Raw genomic sequence first — 21,615 nt, 5'->3', positions numbered from 1 at the left:
TCCCCTTTATTATGTGCGCCGGTGCTTGACTGACACCCCATCCATCCACCACCCCTACACATTGACTCCCTCCACTACCGGCCACAGCGACTGCAGTGTGAACCATCTACAAAATGCAGGACAGCCCCTCTCCCAGGCTACTCCGACAGCTGATCCCAAACCCACCCCCTCTACCGCCAAAGACAAGGCCACCACCTGCAGCTTCCCCTCCAAGGCACACACTCAGTCTTGACTAGTTCCTCCTCCGTCACCGGGTCTAAAGCCTGGAAGACCCTGTCCAACAGCACCGTGCAAGTACCTTCGTTACAAGGATCACAGTAGTCTGAGGAGCCCCCCCCCCATCCCACCTTCTCAAGGGCAATTAGAGTCGCCCCCACCACGTGAAAGGATTTAATAAAAAGAGCCAGGGTGGAGGTTCTGAGATACCGAGAAAGGCGCCGATGGAAGATTCGCGGGCGTTAAGGTTGGAGAGGCTGAGCGTTGGACTGAGGGAACGGGAGAGTGTGTGGGGTGGTGGGGGGGCGGCCGTGAAAGACACGGTAACAGAAAGTGTCAGCAGAGGGCCCGTGTGTCCTTCTGTCCGCATCGTGCGTGCTGGACTTGCCATTACCTGTCTCCTGTCTCCGGAGTGGGCGGCAGCACCCCTCCCATTCCTCCCCCCACACACACTCATTTCTTCTCCGAACTTCTCCATTGGAACAGCTCCTCCCCATCCCCATCCCCCTGAGCACACCCACACAGCCCCCTTCCTTCCCACCCACAGTTCCACTCCTTCCCTCTTTTTCTCCCATACACTCCATCCCTCTTCGCCCTCAGCCCTCCCTCTCATTCCCATCCGTCCACATCTGCCTCTCGCCCTCTTTCCCCTTGAATTACCCTCCCTTCCTCATCGAGCCCACCCCCACTGTCATCACCCTCCTCCTTCGTCTCCTTCCCTTTGTCACATCTGCCTCCTTCCCTTCCCCGGAGGGGGAGGGGAGAGGAGAGTGGGAGGGGACGGGACGGGACGGCATGTCATTGAGGCTCGGAACGGGGAGAGGAGAGCGGACCGACTGAAGATTGGGGCCGCTCGGCAATGCGGCGGCTCCGCAGAGCAGAGGTGTTGCTGCTCACCGCCGCCGCCGGGCTCGCCACCCTCCTGTACTGCCTGCAGCCCAGGCTCCGGCGCCGGCTGTGGGGAGCCGAGCGGGGAGAGTCCGGGGCAGCCGATCTCCAGGAGGGGGTAAGGTGGTTCAGTCCGTCGGTCCGTCACGGCTGTGGGAACCAGCTCATGTGTGTGAAAGAAAATGTGCCTGTGAGTCTGTGAGAATGCACGGACGTGTGTGTGTGTTTGCAAAAGTGTAAATTCGTGTGCGTGAAAGCCTGTGTGTGTGTATGTATGAGACCTCTGTATGTGTGCGTGTGCGAGAGAGAGAGCGTGTGTGAACATGTATGTATGAGCACCAGTGTGAGTGGAAACGTGTGTGTGTCCACGTGTGTAACAATGTGTAGAGCAGTGTCTGTGTGTGTGTGTGTGTGAGAGAGGGAGAACCAGGTGTGTCTGTGAGGAACAGTGTGTTCTGTGAGTGTGAAGTGGAACTTGTGTTCATGGGTGGCAGTGCGTTTCTGTGTGTGTGTGTGTGTGTGGGGGGGGTGCACAGTGTCTGTGGGTGTGCGCGCATCTTTCACTTACAGGTATGTCTGCACGTACGTGTCCCAAAGTGCCTGTGGAATCCTGCACACGCTTGTGTGTTTGTGTTTGCCATCGTGTGCGTGTTTATGCATGACCTTGCGTGTATGTGTACTTGTGTACACGTGAGGTTGAACGTAGGTGTGTCTATTCGAATTGGGCTGCTGCATGTTCAGTCTTTAGGTGTCCTCCTTCATTGTGCTTGGCAGCTGGTTAAAAGCAAAGAAACAATACGGGCAACAGGGCATTTGACATGTTTACCTGTGCTAGCTCACTCAAGGAGCAGAGGTGAAGAGATACCTCCTCACCCATTGGGCGCAGTCTCTGGAATCCTTTGCATACTTGTCCATAGTTTTTTTTTGATATTGAGAAAACAAGTAGATATGATAAGGACGTGATCGATATATTAATATATTATTTATTATCATTACATATTCAGTAGATACAGTAAAGGATAGATCATCAATATATTAATTTGTTATATATTACCATTATGAAATCAATTGAAATGTTAAGGATGTGTTGTGGAAATGGGTAGATATTTAAATATTAAGGAAATGGTAGTGTAAGGGGCAGAGCTCTGGGATGGAAGTTGAGCTGTGATCGGCTGGGCAAGGGACCCAACACTCTCCTCCTGTACTGATATCTCATTTCACATTCTCCAGATTTGTCCCCGTGACTCTCGTTGCAGTTCTATTCTGTGTTGGGAAACATACCTGGCCTTTGTGAGATAGTGAGTGCATGCTCACACAAACACAAACACAGACTCAGATATATTCACAGAATCTCTCTCTCTCTCTCTCTCTCTCTCTCTCTCTCTCTCACACACACACACACACACACACACACACACACACACACACACAGGATCTCGATCTCTCACACATACACACCCATTGCCAGCTGGTCAGGGCCCCAGCAGAGGGAAGCTCTAATGTCTTTGTCCCGTGATTACTGGAGGTTATTGTCCTCACTGGTCAGTCAGGGATGGCAGAGCAGTTTAAGTTTCCCCTCATGACTGGCTTTCTTGTGGAAATGAGTCTGTTTTGTACCTGGTGAACTCCGGTGTCCGGCTGAGTAATGCCACTGGCCTGCCTCTGTCCCCTAACTCCCCCCTCCACCCATCACCTCTGCATCCCCCTCTCCTCTTTACACTGACCACCTCCTCTCTCCACTCTCAATCCTAACGGAGGGTCTTGGCCCAAAATAGCAACCATCTCTCAGCCACCACAGATGCTGCTCGATTCAGAGTTCCTGTAGCAGATGGTGTGTTGATCCAGATTCCAAGATCTGCTCCATTGTGTCCATTTTTCCATATTTTTATTCCATATCAGCAATGTAGAAGACCGATCAGCCCATCGTGTTTACCCCAGCTCACAGAGCAGTCCCATCCCCTGTAAACTCTCCCCATATTCCCAGGAACTCCACCACAGATTCTGCTCCTCACCCTGACACTATGGGAAATTCACAGCAACCAGTTAACCTGCCGGCTTGCCATCACCGAGACACGGGAGGGAACCGGAGCACCTGGGGAATGCATGTGGTCACAGGGAGAACATGCAGACTCCACCAAGACAGCACGGAAGGTCGGGATTGAGCCTGGCTCTTGGGCACTGTGTCAGCCAGTAGCTGACAGCATCGAGTTGCCCACGCGGCCCTGGAGGCCTTGCTGTGGCCATGTTGTACAAGCCGGCAGTTGCCTCCAGTCACTAGTTCTTTGTATTGTTCCTCTGGATGAGGAAGTGTTCTTAAACACCCATGTCCGTGGACTTGGCTGTCCATTCCTAATGACCTCTGAGGCGGATGGCATTTCAGAAGTGGCACTGCTGGGCTACATTCCACTGTACATTACCCCTGAATATGGCTTCATGGCAAAATAAATTTTGAATTGCAGAACTGCTGGGAGCAGTGATATACTTGAGGATCTTGTGATCCCAGTCCATAACTCCCTGAAAGTGGCAACACCAGTCGGTAAAGGAGGCACATGGCATGTTTGTCGTCATCGGTCAGGGCATTGGGCACAAGAGTAAGGAAGCCAGGTTGCAATTGTATAAAACTCTGGTTAGACGGCACTTGGAATATTCCTTGTAGTTCTAGCCACCCTGTTGCAGGAAGGATGTGTAGGCTTTGGAGAGGGTGCAGAAGAGATTTATAAGAATACTGCCTGGATTTGAGGGTATGTGCTACAGACTCGAGCTGTTTTGTCTGTCTGGAGCTGGGGGGAGACCTGAGGGAGGGTATAAAATAATGAGAAACATTGATAGACTGACAGTATCTTCCTTCCAGGATAAAAATGTCTATTACTAGATGACGTGAATTTAAGATGAAAGGGGGGAAAGTTTAAAGGAGGTGTGAGAGGCAGGTTTTTTACACAGAGTGTGGTGGTTGCTTGGACTGGGCTACCAGGAGAAGTAGAGGAACCAGTTACAGAGACATTTAGACATCTCCAGTGGAATTCAGTCTGTGATCACCTGGAGAAACCTTCCCATTGTTTGTGGTGAATTCAAGTTCAAGTTTAATTGTCAATGAATACCCATGAACACATGTGCCAGGGAGGGTCAGTGTCCATTGTGCCGTCTCTGTAGATCGTTTCACTACAACAGAGTGGCGTAACACTATTGCAGCTCCAGAGACCTGGGTTCAAATCCTGTAGCCACCTGTGAGGAGCTCGTACGTTTTCCCATTGACCGCGTGGGTTTCCCCCCAAAACGTACAGTTAATTGGTCACGTGGGTGTAATTGGGCAGCGTGGGCACGTTGGACCAGGAGAGCCCGTTCTCACGCTGTCTCTGCAAATATACAATAAATAACGGTGCATTGAGGGAGTCAGTAACAAAATGCAGACTGGCATGTTTCAGTACAGAGAAAATACAGAGCCGGTACATACGAGGTTATGACTCCACCTTATTGTACCAGGGGATACTCAAAAGCTGGTGCTACGTGCTTTCTTGCTTTTGTATTTTCTGCCTGATGGGAGGGGGAGAAAAAGAATAGCTGGGTGGATGAGGGTCTTTGATTATGTTGACTGCTTTACTGAGACAGTGAGAAGTGTAGACAAGAGGAGAGGAGAGTTTCCCTGATGTTGTGGGCTGTGTCTACAGCTCTCTGCAGTTTCTTGCTGTCACAGGCTGAGCAGTTGTCATAGCAAGCTGTGATGCTTCTGAACAGGATGTTTTCTGTGGTGCATCAATAAAATTTGCTAAGGCTCAAATGGGACATGCCATATTTCTTCAGCCTCCTGAGGTTGGTGAGCTGTACCGGCTGTGGCATCTATGTGAGCCTCTCAGGTTCTCTGAGTGACCTGCTCACACCAGCCAGCAGTGGTCTCAGCTTGCCTGGTGTCCTGAGATCGGCAAACCTTCCAATCCCAGAACCTGCGCTCGTGGCTCTGTTTGCTACATCCAAGCGGGATCATTGACGGCTGAAGCCTCTGACAAATCTGACCGTGTTTGACAGCTAATTTTTCAGGAATTCAGTGGAGCGACTGCACAATCAGTGATGTTGAAGAAGGATCTGTTGTTGCAAAGCATGTCAATGTGACAGGAGACGGAATTGTCATTAGTCTTGTCTCATTCACTCCTTCTCTCAACAGCTGATTCGCAACCCAAACAACTGCAGTGGGGGTGAGGCAGACAAGTCAGTGATATTACCTTGATAGAACCATAGAGCACTACAGTCCAGACACAGGCCCTTTGGCCCATCTAGTCTGTGCTAAACTGTTATTCTGCTTAGTCTCATTGACCTGCACTGGAACCATAGCTCTCCATACTCCTCCCATCGATGTACAGGTACTTTATTCAAATTTCTCTTAGATGTTGCAATCAAACCCACATCCACCACTTTGCTCTTTGAGTGGAGAAGTTTCCCCTCAGATTCCTTTTATATATTTCACCTTTCACCCTTAACTTATGACCTCTAGTTCTAGTTTCATTCAGCCTCAGTTGAAAAAGCCTGCATGCACTTAACCTTCTTATTCCCCTCATAATTTTCCACACCTCTATTAAATCTCCCCTTGTTCTCCTGCACTCCAGGGGATCATGATCTATTCAGTCTTTCTCTATTACTCAGGTTTTCAAGCCCCGGCAACAACCTTGTGAATTTTGTCTGCATTCTTTCAATCTTATTGCTGTTTTTCATGTAGGTGACCAAAGTTGCACACAATTCTTTAAATTAGGCCTCACTAATATCTTATGCACCTTCAACATAACATCCCACCTCCTGTACTCAGTACTTTCATTTATGAAGGCCAATGTGCCAAAATCTTCCTTTATGGCCCTATCCCCTTGTGACACCATTTTCAATGAACTATGGGCCTGTATTCCCAGATCCCTTTGTCTGGCAAACGTTGTTCCTGATCCACTGATCCAGAGGGAAGGGCCTTAGATGACAGATGCTGGACTCTGGAGCAAGATACAGTCGGCTGGGGGAACCCAACGGATCAAGCAGCATTTGTGGGTGAAGGTGGGAGGGATTTGTCGACATTTTGGGTCAGAGCTCTTCATCAAAACTTTGACATTAGGTTTTGACACAAATCATCGTCAGTTTAATTCCTCTCACAGACGCTGTTGCATCTGCTGGGTCCCTCCGGCAGATGGTTTGTGGCCTCTGTTTAACAGTGTAGTCCCACCCTAGCCCTGCAATGGGGCCGTCGCCTGCACTTTGTGTTCAGTTCTCTGCAGTGAGACTCAAAGCCTTGATCTGAAGATCTGGGTGCTGCCTGCAGGTAGGGCCGTTGATGCCGTAACGGGTTTAAGGTCCCAATAATCTACAAGTAGTTAGAAATCCAACCACACTGGTGGATCCAGAGTTTCAGGGACCAGTCTGGGCAAGGGTAGCAGGTTTTCCATATCTTAAGACAGAGAAGGAGACCATTTGGCCCATTGAGTCTAACCTGTCTCACAGAGAAAAGCTATTTCCTCCTAATTATTCCCACACTGGGGAGAATTTTACAATGGCCAACTAACTAACTCGTAGTTAGGATGTAGGAGGAGACTGAAGCATCCAGGGTAAATCTGATCAGAGGGAGAATGCATAAATTCCACACAGACAGCACTGGAAGTCAGGATTTCACCGGGGCTTTGAGATGGTTGATCCACTCCGCCACCCCAAAGTCTGCTTTCCATGCTGGGATGTTGTCTCGGACCCGATGACCCAGATGGTTCCTGGCCACCATATCTGACAATAATCCCATGGTTCGGATTGTAATGCCTCAGCATCTGTGGGGTTGAGACACACTGTGGACTGCTGGATGCTACCTGCATTAGAGGGTGTGTGTTATAAGGAGAGGTTGGTCAACTCTGGAGTAGTAGAGGCAGATGGGAGATCTAAGAGACGTTTACAAGACGTTCTGGTAGAGTAAGCAGCTGGTACCTTTTCTCCAGAGTTAAAATGTCAAGTACCAGAGGACTTGCATTTCAGGAACGAGCGGGTACATTCAAAGGCAAGTTTTTTTACACAGAGAGTGGTGGTTGCCCGGAGTGTGCTGCCAGAGGTGATGGTGAAGGAGGATACGATTGGAGTGTGGTGCCATAGGTGATGGTGAAGGAGGATACGATTGGAGTGTGGTGCCAGAGGTGATGGTGAAGGAGGATACGATTGGAGTGTGCTGCCAGAGGTGATGGTGAAGGAGGATACGATTGGAGTGTGGTGCCAGAGGTGATGGTGAAGGAGGATACCATTGGAGTGTGCTGCCAGAGGTGATGGTGAAGGAGGATACGATTGGAGTGTGCTGCCAGAGGTGATGGTGGAGGAGGATACGATAGACGTAAGTAAGAGGCTCAGGGGTAGGTGTATGAATGTGCAGAGAATGAAGGGGTATGGACCACGTCCAGGCAGAAGGGATCAGGGGAATCAGGTGTCATTCGCTTGGCACTACATTCTGGGCCAGTCCTGCTCCTGTGCTTTACCTTACTGTGTTTGGGAGCACAGGTTCCTGCAGAACAACTATGTCACCGTCGCTAGCACCAGGAGGGTCTCGGGGTCGGTCAAGGGCTGACAGTGATGAGAGACAGGTCCCCTGGTACAGGACAGAGAACGAGGCTTCTCGTGATAGATACAGACACATTGGCTTTCCTCAACACCCCACACCTTCTGGATTGATGGCCCGGGCAGCCTGGGTGCAAGATGAGCGTTCAGTCTGCTGGGGAGGGGGAGCTGCCGCTGCACCGTGCCAGGGAGACCATTGTCCAGTCTGAAGGTGCTGAGGGTAACGTGGTCTCACAGTGTTGATGACACACGGTGACTCCCCATTGGACAGCATCAACACTAAATTCATTCATGGTAAAACAGATCAGCATTTGTCTTAAATAGAACAAAGAGCCTTAAAATAGGTCAGCCTGACAGCTCAGGCAAACCTCATCCAAGAGCTATTAGTCAGAACTCGGGGGAATACATGCTGAGGTCATCTTTGGGTCAGTGCCAAGCATCAATGCACCCAAACCATTTGGTCTGTTCAGCCTACCTAAGTCCATGAGCAGCGATCCTGTCAGCCCCATTCCCTGTCCTGTGCTTCCCTCACAGCCTTAAGCACTATTCTAGCTTGAGTTCACAGAGTTTTACAGGATAGAACAGGCCTTTCAGCCCACAGACTCTCTGCTGGCCATCTGTTCTCTCCATATTCCTATCAATCCCCCCCCCCCAGATTCTACCCCTCATGCACTCTTGATTTCCTTTTTTAAAAGAGGTTTATCCACTGAATACAGCATTACATTCCTACAACATACCACTATTCCCACAAATTACAGTCAACAGCTTCAAATTTCAACATACTCATCTCTACCCAGAATGCTCTGGAGCCCCCGTGGTGCCCGTTGGTCTCAGAATTACCCCAGTGTACCCGTGGAAACCGCATGCTCCTTCTCCGGGGACAAATGAGCACAGACGCATCCCTGGAAAAAGGGAAGTAATATGCTTAGGTAGAATCCTTGACTGCCCACCACATGGACCCCAAACGGCCACCTTGGCCAGGCCCTGGAACAAACCGATTAGGAACTCCCCTGAGTAAACCACTCCCCCCAGCCCTCCACCTCTGCACTGGGTGACTGAAAGTCAGGCATGTGGGGCAGAACCTGAGGAACAGTCCCTTCAGATACTCAAAGAAAAGTCTTCAAGCTCTCACGCTCTGCACTGACCTGCATGCTAGGGGCAGTTCACAGCGGCCAGTCAGCCAACTGGCCAACATATAATTGGGAGAAAGCAGAGCAACAGGAGAATGTGTAAACTGCAGACAGATGGGAGCTTAGGCCAGGATCCAACCTGAATCTCTGGAACTGTAAGACAGCAGCTCTACCTGCTGTGCCTCTGAGCCACTAGTGTCTTAGATGGAATAAGCTGCCAGCTCAGACTAACCTTACCCCAGGAAAATTCGTCATAGGTCTGAGGAAGTTTTCTGGAATTTTTCTTGTATCAGTGTCAAGGGCCATCCGGCACATTGAATCAACCCAGGAGTGATTCCACCTTTCCCATTGTCCCACATATTACTTTCTCTTGGATGCCCAATCTAATCTTCTTTTTTGAAGGTTGCTTCCAGTATTCCCAAGATAGGGAATCCACAGTAAACTAGTGTGTGTAGGGGGAAAAAAGGCTTTTTCGTGTAATCTTCCCTATATCCTGCTTGCCACCCTCCAGTGGTGACCCCCACCCCACCCCCCCCGGCCCTGGAAGCTTCTGCTATAGACATCCGTGATCTCATACATATCTCTTCAATGGCCGGACCTTCCTCAGTTGGGAGAGGGAGCCTCAGTTTAATCTCTAGGCCACGGGTGTGACATTGGAGTGAGGAATCAGCCTGAGATGTGCACAGAGCTCTTCCTGGGAGCCGGGTGCTGGACGGTACCAGGGGGTAGACTTAGAAAGCAGGTGATATGAGTAAGAATAGTGTTGAGTTGTAAAGTGGGAGAATTGCTTTCTATTGCGGTTGTATAAGACATTGGCAAGACCACACCTGGAGTATTATGTACAGTTTTAGTCACCCTGTTACATTAAACTGGAAAGAGTGTAGAGAAGATTTGCAAGGACTGACCAGGATGGGTATGGGGGAAGAGTGGGAAAGGAGTTAACTGCCTCTCTGCTGACGGGGGAGTCTGCACCTCATTTCTAATGGCTGACAAATCACAGCTGCCCCGTCTGTTTCCGGTCTGAGCCCTGGCTCATTCTCACGTAACCACCCCACCACTCCCCTCCCAGCCCTGCGCACTCCCTCCACACACAGTCCCACTCAGCCTCCAGCTGTGTGAACCAAAGTGATCCCAGCCACACTGCACATCACCCGTCCCAACGTTCCACAGGCGCCGTCTGTCTGTCTCTTCCTCAGGCAGTGGGACACACCCAACGTTGAACCCCACTGTGTAACTATCCACACGATCTCCACCTCTTTTCATCACCCCCCTCTCTTCATCACCCCCTCTCTTCACCCCCCCTTCACCACCACCCTCTTCACCACCACCTCTCTTCACCATCCCCCTCTTCACCATCTCCCTCTTCACCAACCTCCTTCACCAACCCCCCTCTTTATCACCCCCCCTGTTCACCACCCCCCTCTTCACCACCCCCTCTTCACCACCCCCTGTGCATCATCCCCTCTTCAACACTCACCTCTTTAACACCCCCCTCCATCACCCCCTCTTCATCACCACCCTCTTCACCAGCCCCTCTTCACCAGCCCCTCTTCACTCCCCTCTTCACCCCCCTTTTCACCCACCTTCATCAACCCCCCTTCACCACCCCCTCTTCACCCCCTCTTCACCACCCCCTTCTTCATCACCCTCCCTCTTCACCCCCCTCCTCACCAACTCCTCCTCACCACCCCCCTCTTCACCCCCCTTCACCTCCCCCTCCTTCACCACACACTCTCTTCACCACCACTCTCTTCTCCCCTCCCCTTCTCTTCTCCGTTCTCTTCTCCCCCCTCTTAACCGAACACCCCCCTGCCACCTTCTCCCTCTGATTTTCTTTCTGATTCAGACTCAGGAACATTTATTACCTTTTACTTTGTATACTTCGTACTTACGAATTTTGATTCCCTCCACTACTCTCCCTCCCCCAACTCAGCCTCCCCCTCCCCCCCAACTCTGCCTCCCCCTCTCCCCCAACTCTGACTCTCCATCTCCCCCAACTCTGACTCTCTCTCCCCCCAACTCTGACCCTCTCCCTGTCCCCAACTCTGACTTTCCCTCTCCCTCCAACTCGGACCCTCTCCCTTACTGTTATTAGATATCTTAACCAGCAGATTTGTGCTCTTTTTGAAACTACAACTTGACTTTTTATCTTTAACTCTTCTTTTCTTTTTTGGTATGTGCATGTGTGCATCCATAATGATGTCTTTTTCATGGTTTTTACAAGGCGTGGAGTGAGAGAGAGACTGTGTGGCACACCACTCCCCACAAAGACATTTTCGCAGTATTTTTCCCTTTATTTTTACGAGGTTGAGTTGTGATCTCGACACTCAACCCGGCACGGATGGAAAGCATACTCGGGAGTGGACCTGACTGGTTTTGAACCCGGGAACCTCTGCTCCCGGGTCCGGCGCCGATGTCGTTGCACCACCAGCCGGCCCTATCCTTAACTCTCCTGTGTTCAGTCCATTTAGTTTTGTCTGCCTGACATGCTCTTTATATTTGTCCTACTTTGTTGCACTTTCTGCAAGTTTCACCTTTAAACCAGTATTGGTCTGGTGTATGTGAGCCTCTGAAACAACAGTAACACAATTTGTTTGGCCAGGCAGGTTTCTGTTTAGATGTTGCAATTATGTTCACACTCACTTCATTCCTGACTTCAAATCAATTGCTTCTTTGACTGCTGTTTCCATTGATATAGCGATTTCAACTGACCTTTTAAATGTAAGTTGTACTTCAGTTGGAAGGGATTTTTGAATTATTTTGTGTAAGATTCCACAAACTGAACAATTCCTCAGTGCTTTATTAAGTCTGTCACTGAACGGACAATGCTCAGACACTTTCTTCAATTCAGCCACATAAGCTGACAAAGACTCCGCTTCCTTTTGATTCTGCTCAGTCAACAATGGTTTGGGTTGTAAATGTTCCTGCATTACATTCATGATATCAGCAAAGCTCGTTTTGGCTGGTTTGATTGGAGAATTCAAACTTCTAAGCAAACTGTTTGCTTTTCCTCCCATGGCACTCAGCAAAATTGGCATTCTTTTTGTATTGGTTGGTTCAAAGTATTGCTCAATTCGTTTAGTATACATCATCCAGTTATCTGTTGTGCAATCTTTCTGCTATAGCCGGTCATTTCTGCTTTTTTCACTTATTTATTATTTAACCAGTACTCTGTTTATGAACCTGTGGCCATACTTGTAGCTTGTTACTTTTGTCCATTTTCTGCCTTTCTTAAAAACGTAAACGTCTCCCTCTCCACTTCTGATGAAAAACATATGGCTCTCTCTCTCTCTCCTTCCGAAGCTTCTTGGTGTCAGAATAAAAGTCCTGTTGACTGGGTTTCAGCTTCAGATAGCCCCCTCACTGCACAAGTCAACCTCTTCATATTCCCTTTGAGGCCAACGTATTCTCTATGAGGCCAACGTGTTGCTCTTTGGGGAAGGTGGCCATTATGAGCTGTAGTCACACTTAACCCCAGTCAGAATTCAAAGGGCCGCACAGTAGCACAACTGGTAAGGCCACTACTTCACATCTGCGGACAGTCAAGTTCAATGCCAATCTTTGGTGTTCTGTGTGGAGTCTGCATGCTCTCCCTGTGACCATGTTGGTTTCTTCTAGATGCTCCAGTTTCTTCCTGTATCCCAAAGATGTGTGGGTTGGTAGGTTAATTGGCTGATGTAGATTACCCCTACGGTTTGGGTGAGGGCTGGAATCTGAAAAGTTTTCGGGAATGTGGGGAGAATATGTGAGAAGGATGTAACTAAGCTAGAGAACATGCGGAAAAGATTCACAAGTAAATTACTGGGATGTAAAAGCTTGAGTTATAAGGCTTGAGTTGAGACTGTGTTGGCTGGGACTGTTTTAGTGTAGAAGGCTGAGGGGTGACCTTATTGAGGTTTATAAAATCATGAGGGGTATAGATAATGGTGAATGGTCACAGTCTAAAACTAGAAGAGTTAGGTTGAAGATGAGAGGAGTAATATTTAAAGGGGAACTGAGGGGCAATTTTTTAACATGGGGTGGTGGCTATATCAACAAGCTGCCAAAGGAAATGGTAGAGTTGGGTACATTTAAAAGACATTTAAGTAGTTACATGGATAGGAGGGTTTTAGGGGGACATGGTCCAAATGTGGGCAAATGGTTCTTAGCTCAGGTGGGCAAATGGGACAGGCAGGGATTACCGAGAATCCTGCTGAAAGGTCTCAGCCTGAACCATCGACTGTTTGCTCTTTTCCATGGATGCCGCCCTGCCTGAGCTGCTGAGTTCCCTCAGCACTTTGTATGTGTTACTCTGGACAAATTGGGCCGAAGGGTATGAGATCAGGGAAGTCAATGAGCGGAGAGCAAAAGGGAGAGATGAATAAAAGATTGTAGGCCAGTGGGAGGACTCAATGCAAGGAGTGGAGTTTAATAATGACTCTGACAGTGAGCCATTCAAGGTATGGAGATGATGGGCAAGAGGTCCTGGTTGGGTGCAGGTGAAGATAAGGGCAGGTGGGGTGTGGATGACGTAAGGTTACACTGAATTACAATTAACAAAGGTGGAGGTGAGCGCTGAGCAGACAAGATGGTGTCAGGTGACAGGTAATGGAGGTCTGCTCAACCTGTGTTACCTGTCACCGAAGGTTCCTTTGATGTATGAGGGAAAGGAGAGGAGGTGACACAGGGGAGGGTTGTAATGGTTGGGAAGTTCAGATCATCAAGTGGCAAATCTTTTCAGAGTGGGAGACTGTGGGTAAATAAGAGACGAGGCTGCTGTTGTGCCAGCTGGTGTAGAGCCAGACTTCAGAGTCTGGCCTGATACCCATGCACACGGTGTACAGTAAGGCTGAACGGACAGCACCTTGTAATTATATAAAACTCATTTATATCAAACTTATGCAGACAGCCAAACAACTGGTGGGTGCCTTCAAAGACATCTTCAATCTCTCATTGCTACATTTGGAAGTTCCCATCTGCTACAAAAGGGCTTACCAATCAAGAATCTATCAACCTCTGCCTTGAATGCACCAAATGACTTGGCTTCCACAGCCCTCTCTGGCAATGAATTCCACCGGTTCGCTGCTTTCTGGCTGAAGAAATGCCTCCTCATTTCAGTTCTGAAGGGACATCCCTTTATTCTCAGGCTGTGTCCTCAGATCCTTCACTCTTCCATTACTGCAAATATCTTCTCCATGTCTGCTCTATCTAGGCCTTTCAGTATCTTGTGGGTTTCAATGAGGTTCCTCCTTCATCCTTCTGAACTCCACCGAGTACAGGCCCAGAGACATCAAACGCTCCTCATACGTTGTCTTTCATTCCTGAGATCAATAGTCTCTACTGTATATTGTGAGCAAATTAATATTGTTGATAATGGACAATCAGTTTATTGTAGTAAGGTGGAGTGGGCATAGGTTTAAGATGAGTTTGTTTGTTTGAGTAAGATGAGAGGGATCAGAAGTGGAGAGAGTGAGCATTTTCAAGTTCCTGGGTGTCAAGATCTCTGAGGATCTAACCTGGTCTCAACATATCGATGTAGTTATAAAGAAGGTAAGACAGTGACTATACTTCATTAGGAGTTTGAAGAGATTTGGTATGTCAACGAATACATTCAAAGGCTTCTATAGATGTACCATGGAGAGCATTCTGACAGGCTGCATCACTGTCTGGTATGGAGGGGCTACTGCACAGGACCGAAAGAAGCTGCAGAAGGTTGTAAATCTAGTCAGCTCCATCTTGAGTACTAACCTACAAAGTACCCAGGACATCTTCAAGGAGAGGTGTCTCAGAAAGGCAGCGTCCATTATTAACGACCTCCAGCACCCAGGGCATGCACTTTTCTGACTGTTACCATCAGGTAGGAGGTACAGAAGCCTGAGGCACACACTCAGTGATTCAGGAATAGCTTCTTCCCCTCTGCCATCCAATTCCTAAATGGATATTGAACCCTTGAACTCTACCTCACTTTTTTTTTAATATATAGTATTCAACATATGTATAGTGTATAAAGTATACCGAATAGGATTTACTTATTTATACTGGCAGACTTCAAAAGAAGGCTACTTGTATTTCAAAGGATCTCACTCATCCTGGACATCACCTGTTTTTCCCTCTACCTTCTGGGAAGAGATACAGAGCATTAAGGACGAAAACAAAGAGACTCCTTAACAGCTTCTACCCACAAGCAGTGAAATGTATAACACCCCCTTCCCTTCTCCTACCCCCCCCCCGCCAAGACGGCGGCAGCTAAATGCACCACACTTCCAGGAATGGCAGGTGTGCAATAGTCCTACCCCCCCATCCATATATTATTAATTTTGGACTGCACTCCTGAGGTTTTAGAGTTTATATTATGTATATTTTCTTTCTCATGCTGCAAAACGTTGAGCTGCTAAGCTGTGTTTCATTGCTCCACAACAATGACAATAAAGATATGCTATTTATTTATTTATTTATTTATTATTATTATTATTATTTTTGTTTCTTCTATATTACGTATTGCATTGAACTGCTGCTGCTAAGTTAACAAATTTCATGACAGATGTTGGTGATAATAAACCTGATTCTGATTCCGTATCATGATATGGGATGTTTAGTGTGTCATCCAGATGGGTCATAAGTACATTGAGGAGGTTAAAAGGAAAACAGAATGCAGAGTGCAGTGAACAGCTCTTCTTGTTGCCTTTTCCCACAGGAAGATGGCTGCTTTAATAGACAATAGGTGCAGGAGTAGGCCATTCAGCCCTTCGAGCCAGCACCACCATTCACTGTGATCATGACTGATCATCCACAATCAGTACCCTTTTCCTGCCTTCTCCCCATATCCCTTGACTCCGCTATCTTTAAGAGCTCCATCTAACTCTTTTTTGAAAGAATCCAGAGAATTGGCCTCCGCTGCCTTCTGAGACGGAGCATTCCACAGATCCACAACCCTCTGTGTGAAAAAGTTTTTCCTCAACTCCGTTCTAAATGGTCTACCCCTTATTCTTAAACTGTGGCCTCTGGTTCTGGATTCCCCCAACATCAGGAACATGTTTCCTGCCTCTAGCTTGTCCAATCCCCTAATAATCTTCTATGTTTCTTGTCTGAGAAAGTCAATGAGACGGGTATGTATGTCTGGAGTTGGTTACTCAGGGGGTTTATGGCTGCTCAGAGGCAGGCAAATGAATGGCCATCCTGAGACACTGTTTCCTCTTCCCACAGTATGTCATTCCACTTGATAGGAATTTTCCACCAGGGCTTTGTAGCTGGCATAAAGGATGCGGAGAGAACAAACTGCTTTGTGACGAGGACTGAAAATATCAATTATTCAAAGCTTTTTGTGCTTGGTTGCAGGTTATTGTTGAAATTAATTGTTGTGGAAGGAAATTGAGTGATATGATTAGGATTGTGTTCTTGGCAGGGCACAGAGGAGGATTACATTAGGGACAGGTACGTGCTGGTAATAGGGGATAGCAGTGGATTTCACTTTGATTAATTACAGGATCTGGGCTTCATTGGCAAGTTGAACAGTTATTGCCCATCCCTCACTGCTCCTTAGGAAGGTGGGGGTGAGCCGTGAGCCTCCTCTGGAACTGCTGTGGTCCCTAAGAATCGTAGAGTTGTACAGCAGAGAAGGGGTTTCTTCGCTCTAACTCATCTATGGTACCAGAATGCCCGTCTGAGCTGGTCCCACTTACTTGTGTTAAACTCATACCCCTCCAAACCTTTCCTTAGCCAGGGTACCTTTCTTATCCAAGTGCTTTTAAATGTTGTTTCTGTATGTGCCTCCAAACTCCCATATATTGACCACTCTCTGTGCACAAGTTCCTATTAAGTCTCTACCCTCTCCCCTTTAAACCTATGCCTCTTTATTTTTGATTCTCCAACCCTGGGAAAAGGATTCTTACTTCTCCAACATGGTGAAGGTGCTGTCGTGATCCTGCTATAGAGGGAGTTTTGGGACGTGGACCCAGTGATATTGAAGGAACCATCATGTATTCCCAAGTCAGGATGGTGTGTGACTTGGAGAGGAACCTGAGGGTGGTGGTGTTCCCCTGTATCCAATGCCCTTGTCCTTGCAGGGAGAGGTGGTCAGTTCGGGAACTGCTGGCAGAGTGGCCTAGGTGCTGTGCATTTTGTAGTCTGGAGGTGGAGGGAGTGAAAATTTAGGATGGGAGAGGTTGTGCTGATCAAATGACTGCTTTGTCCTGGACAACCAATGTTTGAATTTGTGGAAATCCCTCTTTATTCTGTGTTCCAGGGGATACCCCCCCTCTTCCCAAGATCTCTCCTCATAATTCCACTCCTGGAATCTGGGCAACGTCCTGGTAAATCTGCCCACAGGGCAACCTCTGTCTCTTGCATCTGGTACCCACAGTTACCCCAGTTACATGACATCCATGGTCATGTATCTGGGATGAGACCCCTCTCTGGGTATGGTAACCCAGTGACACTGCCCCACCCCACCCCACCCCACCCCACCCATCCCGGATCCATGCCCACCAAGTGTACGCATCACTGAGGCAAGACCTTGCCCTGAAACTGGAGCTCGCTGAGTTCAAAGGTTCAAAGGTCAAATTTAATGTCAGCGAAATGTATACAATATATACATCCTGAAATGGTTTTTCTTCACAAACATCAACAAAAACAGAGAAGTGTCCCAAAGAATGAATGACGGTTAAATGTGAGAACCCCAAAGTTGTGCATTAACTTCCAGATTCAAAGCCATTAACCTTTTGGCTTCTTCCCTCTCACCTGGCCCTGACGTTCTAATGATGCGTGGATAGAGACGTAGAATGATGGAGTCATACAGCATGGAAACAGGCCCTGACCGTTCCATGCTGATGAAGTTGCCTGCCTGAACTAACCCCATTTGCCAGCATTTGACTCCAATCCCTGTAAACCAGGGGTTCCCAACCTTTTTTATGCCATGGTCCAATGCCATTAAGCAAGGGATCCATGGACCCCTACTCTAAACCTTCCTGTCCAAATGTCTTTTAAACATTGTATTTGTACCTGTCTCAACCACCTCTTCCGGCAGCTCATTCCACTGGCGGTGTGAAGAGGTTGTGCCCCAGACTTCCTTCAAATCTTTCCCCTCTCACCTTAAACTTATGTCCTCTAGTTGCAGACCTCTCTCCCCGCCTTATGCAGGACCTGAGCTTCCTCCAGTGGTTTATGGTTTAAAAGTTTTCAACTTCATTTAATATGTATAATTAAAATTGGTCTGGTTAACAGTCAATACTGTTTCGGATGTTAATGCCTTCACTCAGAGCGCTGACAGTGCTGTCTCAGCAAACTCGGGTATATTGTTCTGTCAGTTGTCTCAGCTAATCATAAAGCACAAGAAGCAGAGACAGGGGTAGGCCATTCAGCCCCTCAGACCTGTCCCACCATTCAATGAGATCGAGGCTAATCTTGCACCCCAATCCCTTCGTTCCCAACCCAATATCCCTGAACTCCCTCAACATGCAAACATCTCTGGGTAATAAATTCAACGAGCAAAGAGCAAAAACTGCAGATGCTGGAAATCTGAGAAAAATGGTGCTGGAAACACTTGGCAGGCCAGGCGGCACGTGGAGAGAGAAAAAGAGTCACCATTTCAGGTTGAGACCCTTTGTCAGACAATACGTCCCACTCTTGATGACTTCACTGATTTATTATTGTTTACTGGGGTGCAGCAAAAAGCTTCTGTTTTTGTTCCATCCGGTCAGATTATGCCGTACTGCGTACACTGAAGTAGTAACAATAAATGGAATACAGAATACACTTGCGGACTAAGTCCAGGAGCCTCAATCAGGTAGATTGGGAGATGATTATGAGTTCGTCCTTATCTCTTAACAGTGGGAGAGAAGCTGTCCTTGGGCCGAGTGGTACTTGTTCTCAGGTTTCTGTATCTTCTGTCTGATGGGAGGGGAGAGAAGAGAGAATGACGAGGAAGGGAAGGGTTCTGTGGCTGCGTTACTGAGGCAGCAGGTAGTGTACACAGAGTCCACGGAGGGGAACTTGTCCAAGTTGAAGTTTATTTTCTGAGCTGCACATTCACGGGATGTAAATACCATGACTGTCATGGTTAGCTTTTTGTAGCAGCAGCACAGTACGTCATTAACACAGTCGATGGACTGGATTGCACTCACACCCCTGTAATTTCTTGCAGTCTTGGGCAGAGCACTTACCACACCAAGCTGTGATGCATCTAAAGGTCACATTATTCTCTAAGAGGTGATGTTCAGATTTTATCAGCCTGCTAGGGTGGGGCCTTTTTTCCAAATAACAATTATGGATGTCCAAGACCTTTGGGGCAGAATTAGGCCATTTGACCCATCGAGTCTTCTCTGCCATTCCAACATGGCTGAGTTATTATCCCTCTCAACCCCATTCTCCTGCCTTCTCCCCGTAACCCATGACACCCTGACTAATTCAGAACCTGTCAACCTCTGTTTTAAACATACTTGGCCTCCACAGCTGTCTGTGGGAATGAATTCTACAGATCCATTCTGCAGAAACTAGCCGTATAAGCAGGCCGTTCGGCCCATTGAGTCTATGCTGTTACTCAACATGACCATGGGCATGAATTCAGTCCCCTGTCCCAGCTTTGTATCCTTGGATCATGTTAGCCTTCAGATAAGCAAACCCTTTACACAACACATCCCAATTCCATTAGCATTAAGATACACACATCAAAGTTGCTGGTGAACGCAATTCCTGTTGTTTGCGTTTAAATTCACTACTGCGAAGCCTCTTCCGGTGATGCCTACACCGAAGAAGTTTAGATCCTCTCTTCGACGGGAGTTCAGTGAAACCATCTCTCACTGCTCCCCATACTCACTCTTCCTTCAGTTAGTCCTGACGAAGGGTCTCGGCCTGAAATGTCGACTGCGCCTCTTCCTATAGATGCTGCCTGGCCTGCTGCGTTCACCAGCAACTTTGATGTGTGTTGCTTGAATTTCCAGCATCTGCAGAATTCCTGTTGTTTGCGTTTAAATTCACTACTGCGAAGCCTCTTCCGGTGATGCCTACACCGAAGAAGTTTAGATCCTCTCTTCAACGGGAGTTCAGTGAAACCATCTCTCACTGCTCCCCATACTCACTCTTCCTTCAGTTAGTCCTGACGAAGGGTCTCGGCCTGAAACGTCGACTGCGCCTCTTCCTATAGATGCTGCCTGGCCTGCTGCGTTCACCAGCAACTTTGATGTGTGTTGCTTGAATTTCCAGCATCTGCAGAATTCCTGTTGTTAGCATTAAGATCCTCTGATCCCTTTAACCAAATCACTCATTCTCTTCAAGCATTATATCAAGCCTGTCCCAGAGTGGTATTCAGATTTTATCTGCCTGCTCGGGTGGGGCCTGTTTTCCAAATAACTTCCTGTGAATGTCCCCAAGATGGAGTCATTCCCTGTTGTGGGTTGGATAGATTGCCGGGATGACATGACTGAGGTACAGAGAGAGGTTGGAATGACTGGATTTATGTGCTGGAACTTGGTTGTACGAGGGGAGACATCATTGAAAGGTGTAAAATCCTGGTGGAACTGGGCAGGCTAGAAACTGGAAGGTTGTTCCTGATGGTGGGGAAATAGAGATCATGGCCTAAGGATGGAGGGTCAGCCATTTAAGACCAAGATGAGGAGGAATTTATTCACTCAGAGGGCGAACAAACTGTGGAATTCATTTCAGCCAAAATCAGTGGAGGTCTGGTCATGAAAGATACTCACGAGGATTTAGGTATAATTCCAATAGATAACAAGATCAAGGGTTCTAATAAAGAAAAGGATTGTGTGAGCTGGTTAAAGGGATTAGGATTTAATGGTTAAAAAGATCAAGTGATCTAATTAAAGGCAGTGTAATATAATGGTTAAAGAGATTGAGTGATTTGGTTAGAGGGATCAGAGGATCTTACAGCTAATGGAATTGGGATCTATTGTCTAAGGGGTTTGATCCAAGGATACGAAGCTGGCACAGGGGACTGAAATCATGCCCATGGTCATGTTGAGTAACAGCATAGACTCAATGGGCCGAATGGCCTGCTCCTGCAGCTAGTTTCTGCAGAATGGATCTGTAGAATTCATTCCCACAGATGGCTGTGGAGGCCAAGTATGTTTAAAGCAGAGGTTGATAGCTTCTGAATTAGTCAGGGTGTCATGGGTTACAGGGAGAAGGCAGGAGAATGGGGTTGAGAGGGATAATAACTCAGCCGTGTTGGAATGGCAGAGAAGACTCGATGGGCTATATGGTCTAATTCTGCTCCTGTGGTCTTAAGCAACGATGCATTTTCCTGTGGCTAGTAAGTTGGAGCATCGTCCGCTGCAGAGCGCTGTGGTCACGAGGCCTGAGGTGTTGTCACAACATTCTGCAATTCACACCCATCCTATTTCTCCACTCAGGACTTCCTGGAGGACTCTGATGAACAGTTTGGGACCTTCGACGAGAGGAAATACCTGGAGGCCAAACGCTGGAAGCCTGGTGAAGACCCTTACAAACTGTATGCCTTCAACCATCGAGAGAGTGGGCGGGTGCCCAGCAGTCGGGCGATCAGGGACTCCAGGCATTACAGGTATTGAGCTGAACTGACTTTATTTCTGACGTCCTTCACATCGATGAGGAGTAAAAATCTTTACATTATGTCTCTGTCTAAATGTGCAATCATAGTCATTTATAATAAATAGAACAGTCAATGTAACATAGAAATACACTCAAATCAGTCTGATGGCCTGGTGGAAGAAGCTGTCCCGGAGCCTGTTGGTCCTGGCTTTTATGCTGCAGTACCGTTTCCCAGATGGTAGCAGCTGGAACAGTTTGTGGTTGGGGTGATTCGGGTCTCTGATGATCTTTCAGGCCCTTTTACACACCTCTCTTTGTAAATGTCCTGAACAGT

General features: G+C 47.8%; 1 protein-coding gene across 1 annotated transcript in view; it reads left to right on the top strand.

Moving 5' to 3' along the window:
- The first annotated feature begins 783 nt into the window (after positions 1-783).
- The window catches only part of galnt14 (UDP-N-acetyl-alpha-D-galactosamine:polypeptide N-acetylgalactosaminyltransferase 14 (GalNAc-T14)), a 76,516-nt gene continuing 55,684 nt past the window's right edge, over positions 784-21,615 (top strand). The window contains exons 1-2 of the mRNA XM_063040584.1: positions 784-1,222; positions 21,125-21,294. Coding sequence (XP_062896654.1) covers positions 1,076-1,222; positions 21,125-21,294 — 317 coding nt within the window. The 5' untranslated portion in view covers positions 784-1,075. The remainder of the gene's footprint in view (positions 1,223-21,124; positions 21,295-21,615) is intronic.

The sequence above is a fragment of the Mobula hypostoma genome, chromosome 2 (assembly GCF_963921235.1).
Source record: "Mobula hypostoma chromosome 2, sMobHyp1.1, whole genome shotgun sequence".
Taxonomy (NCBI): domain Eukaryota; kingdom Metazoa; phylum Chordata; class Chondrichthyes; order Myliobatiformes; family Myliobatidae; genus Mobula; species Mobula hypostoma.
This window is presented reverse-complemented; position numbering and strand designations above follow the sequence as displayed.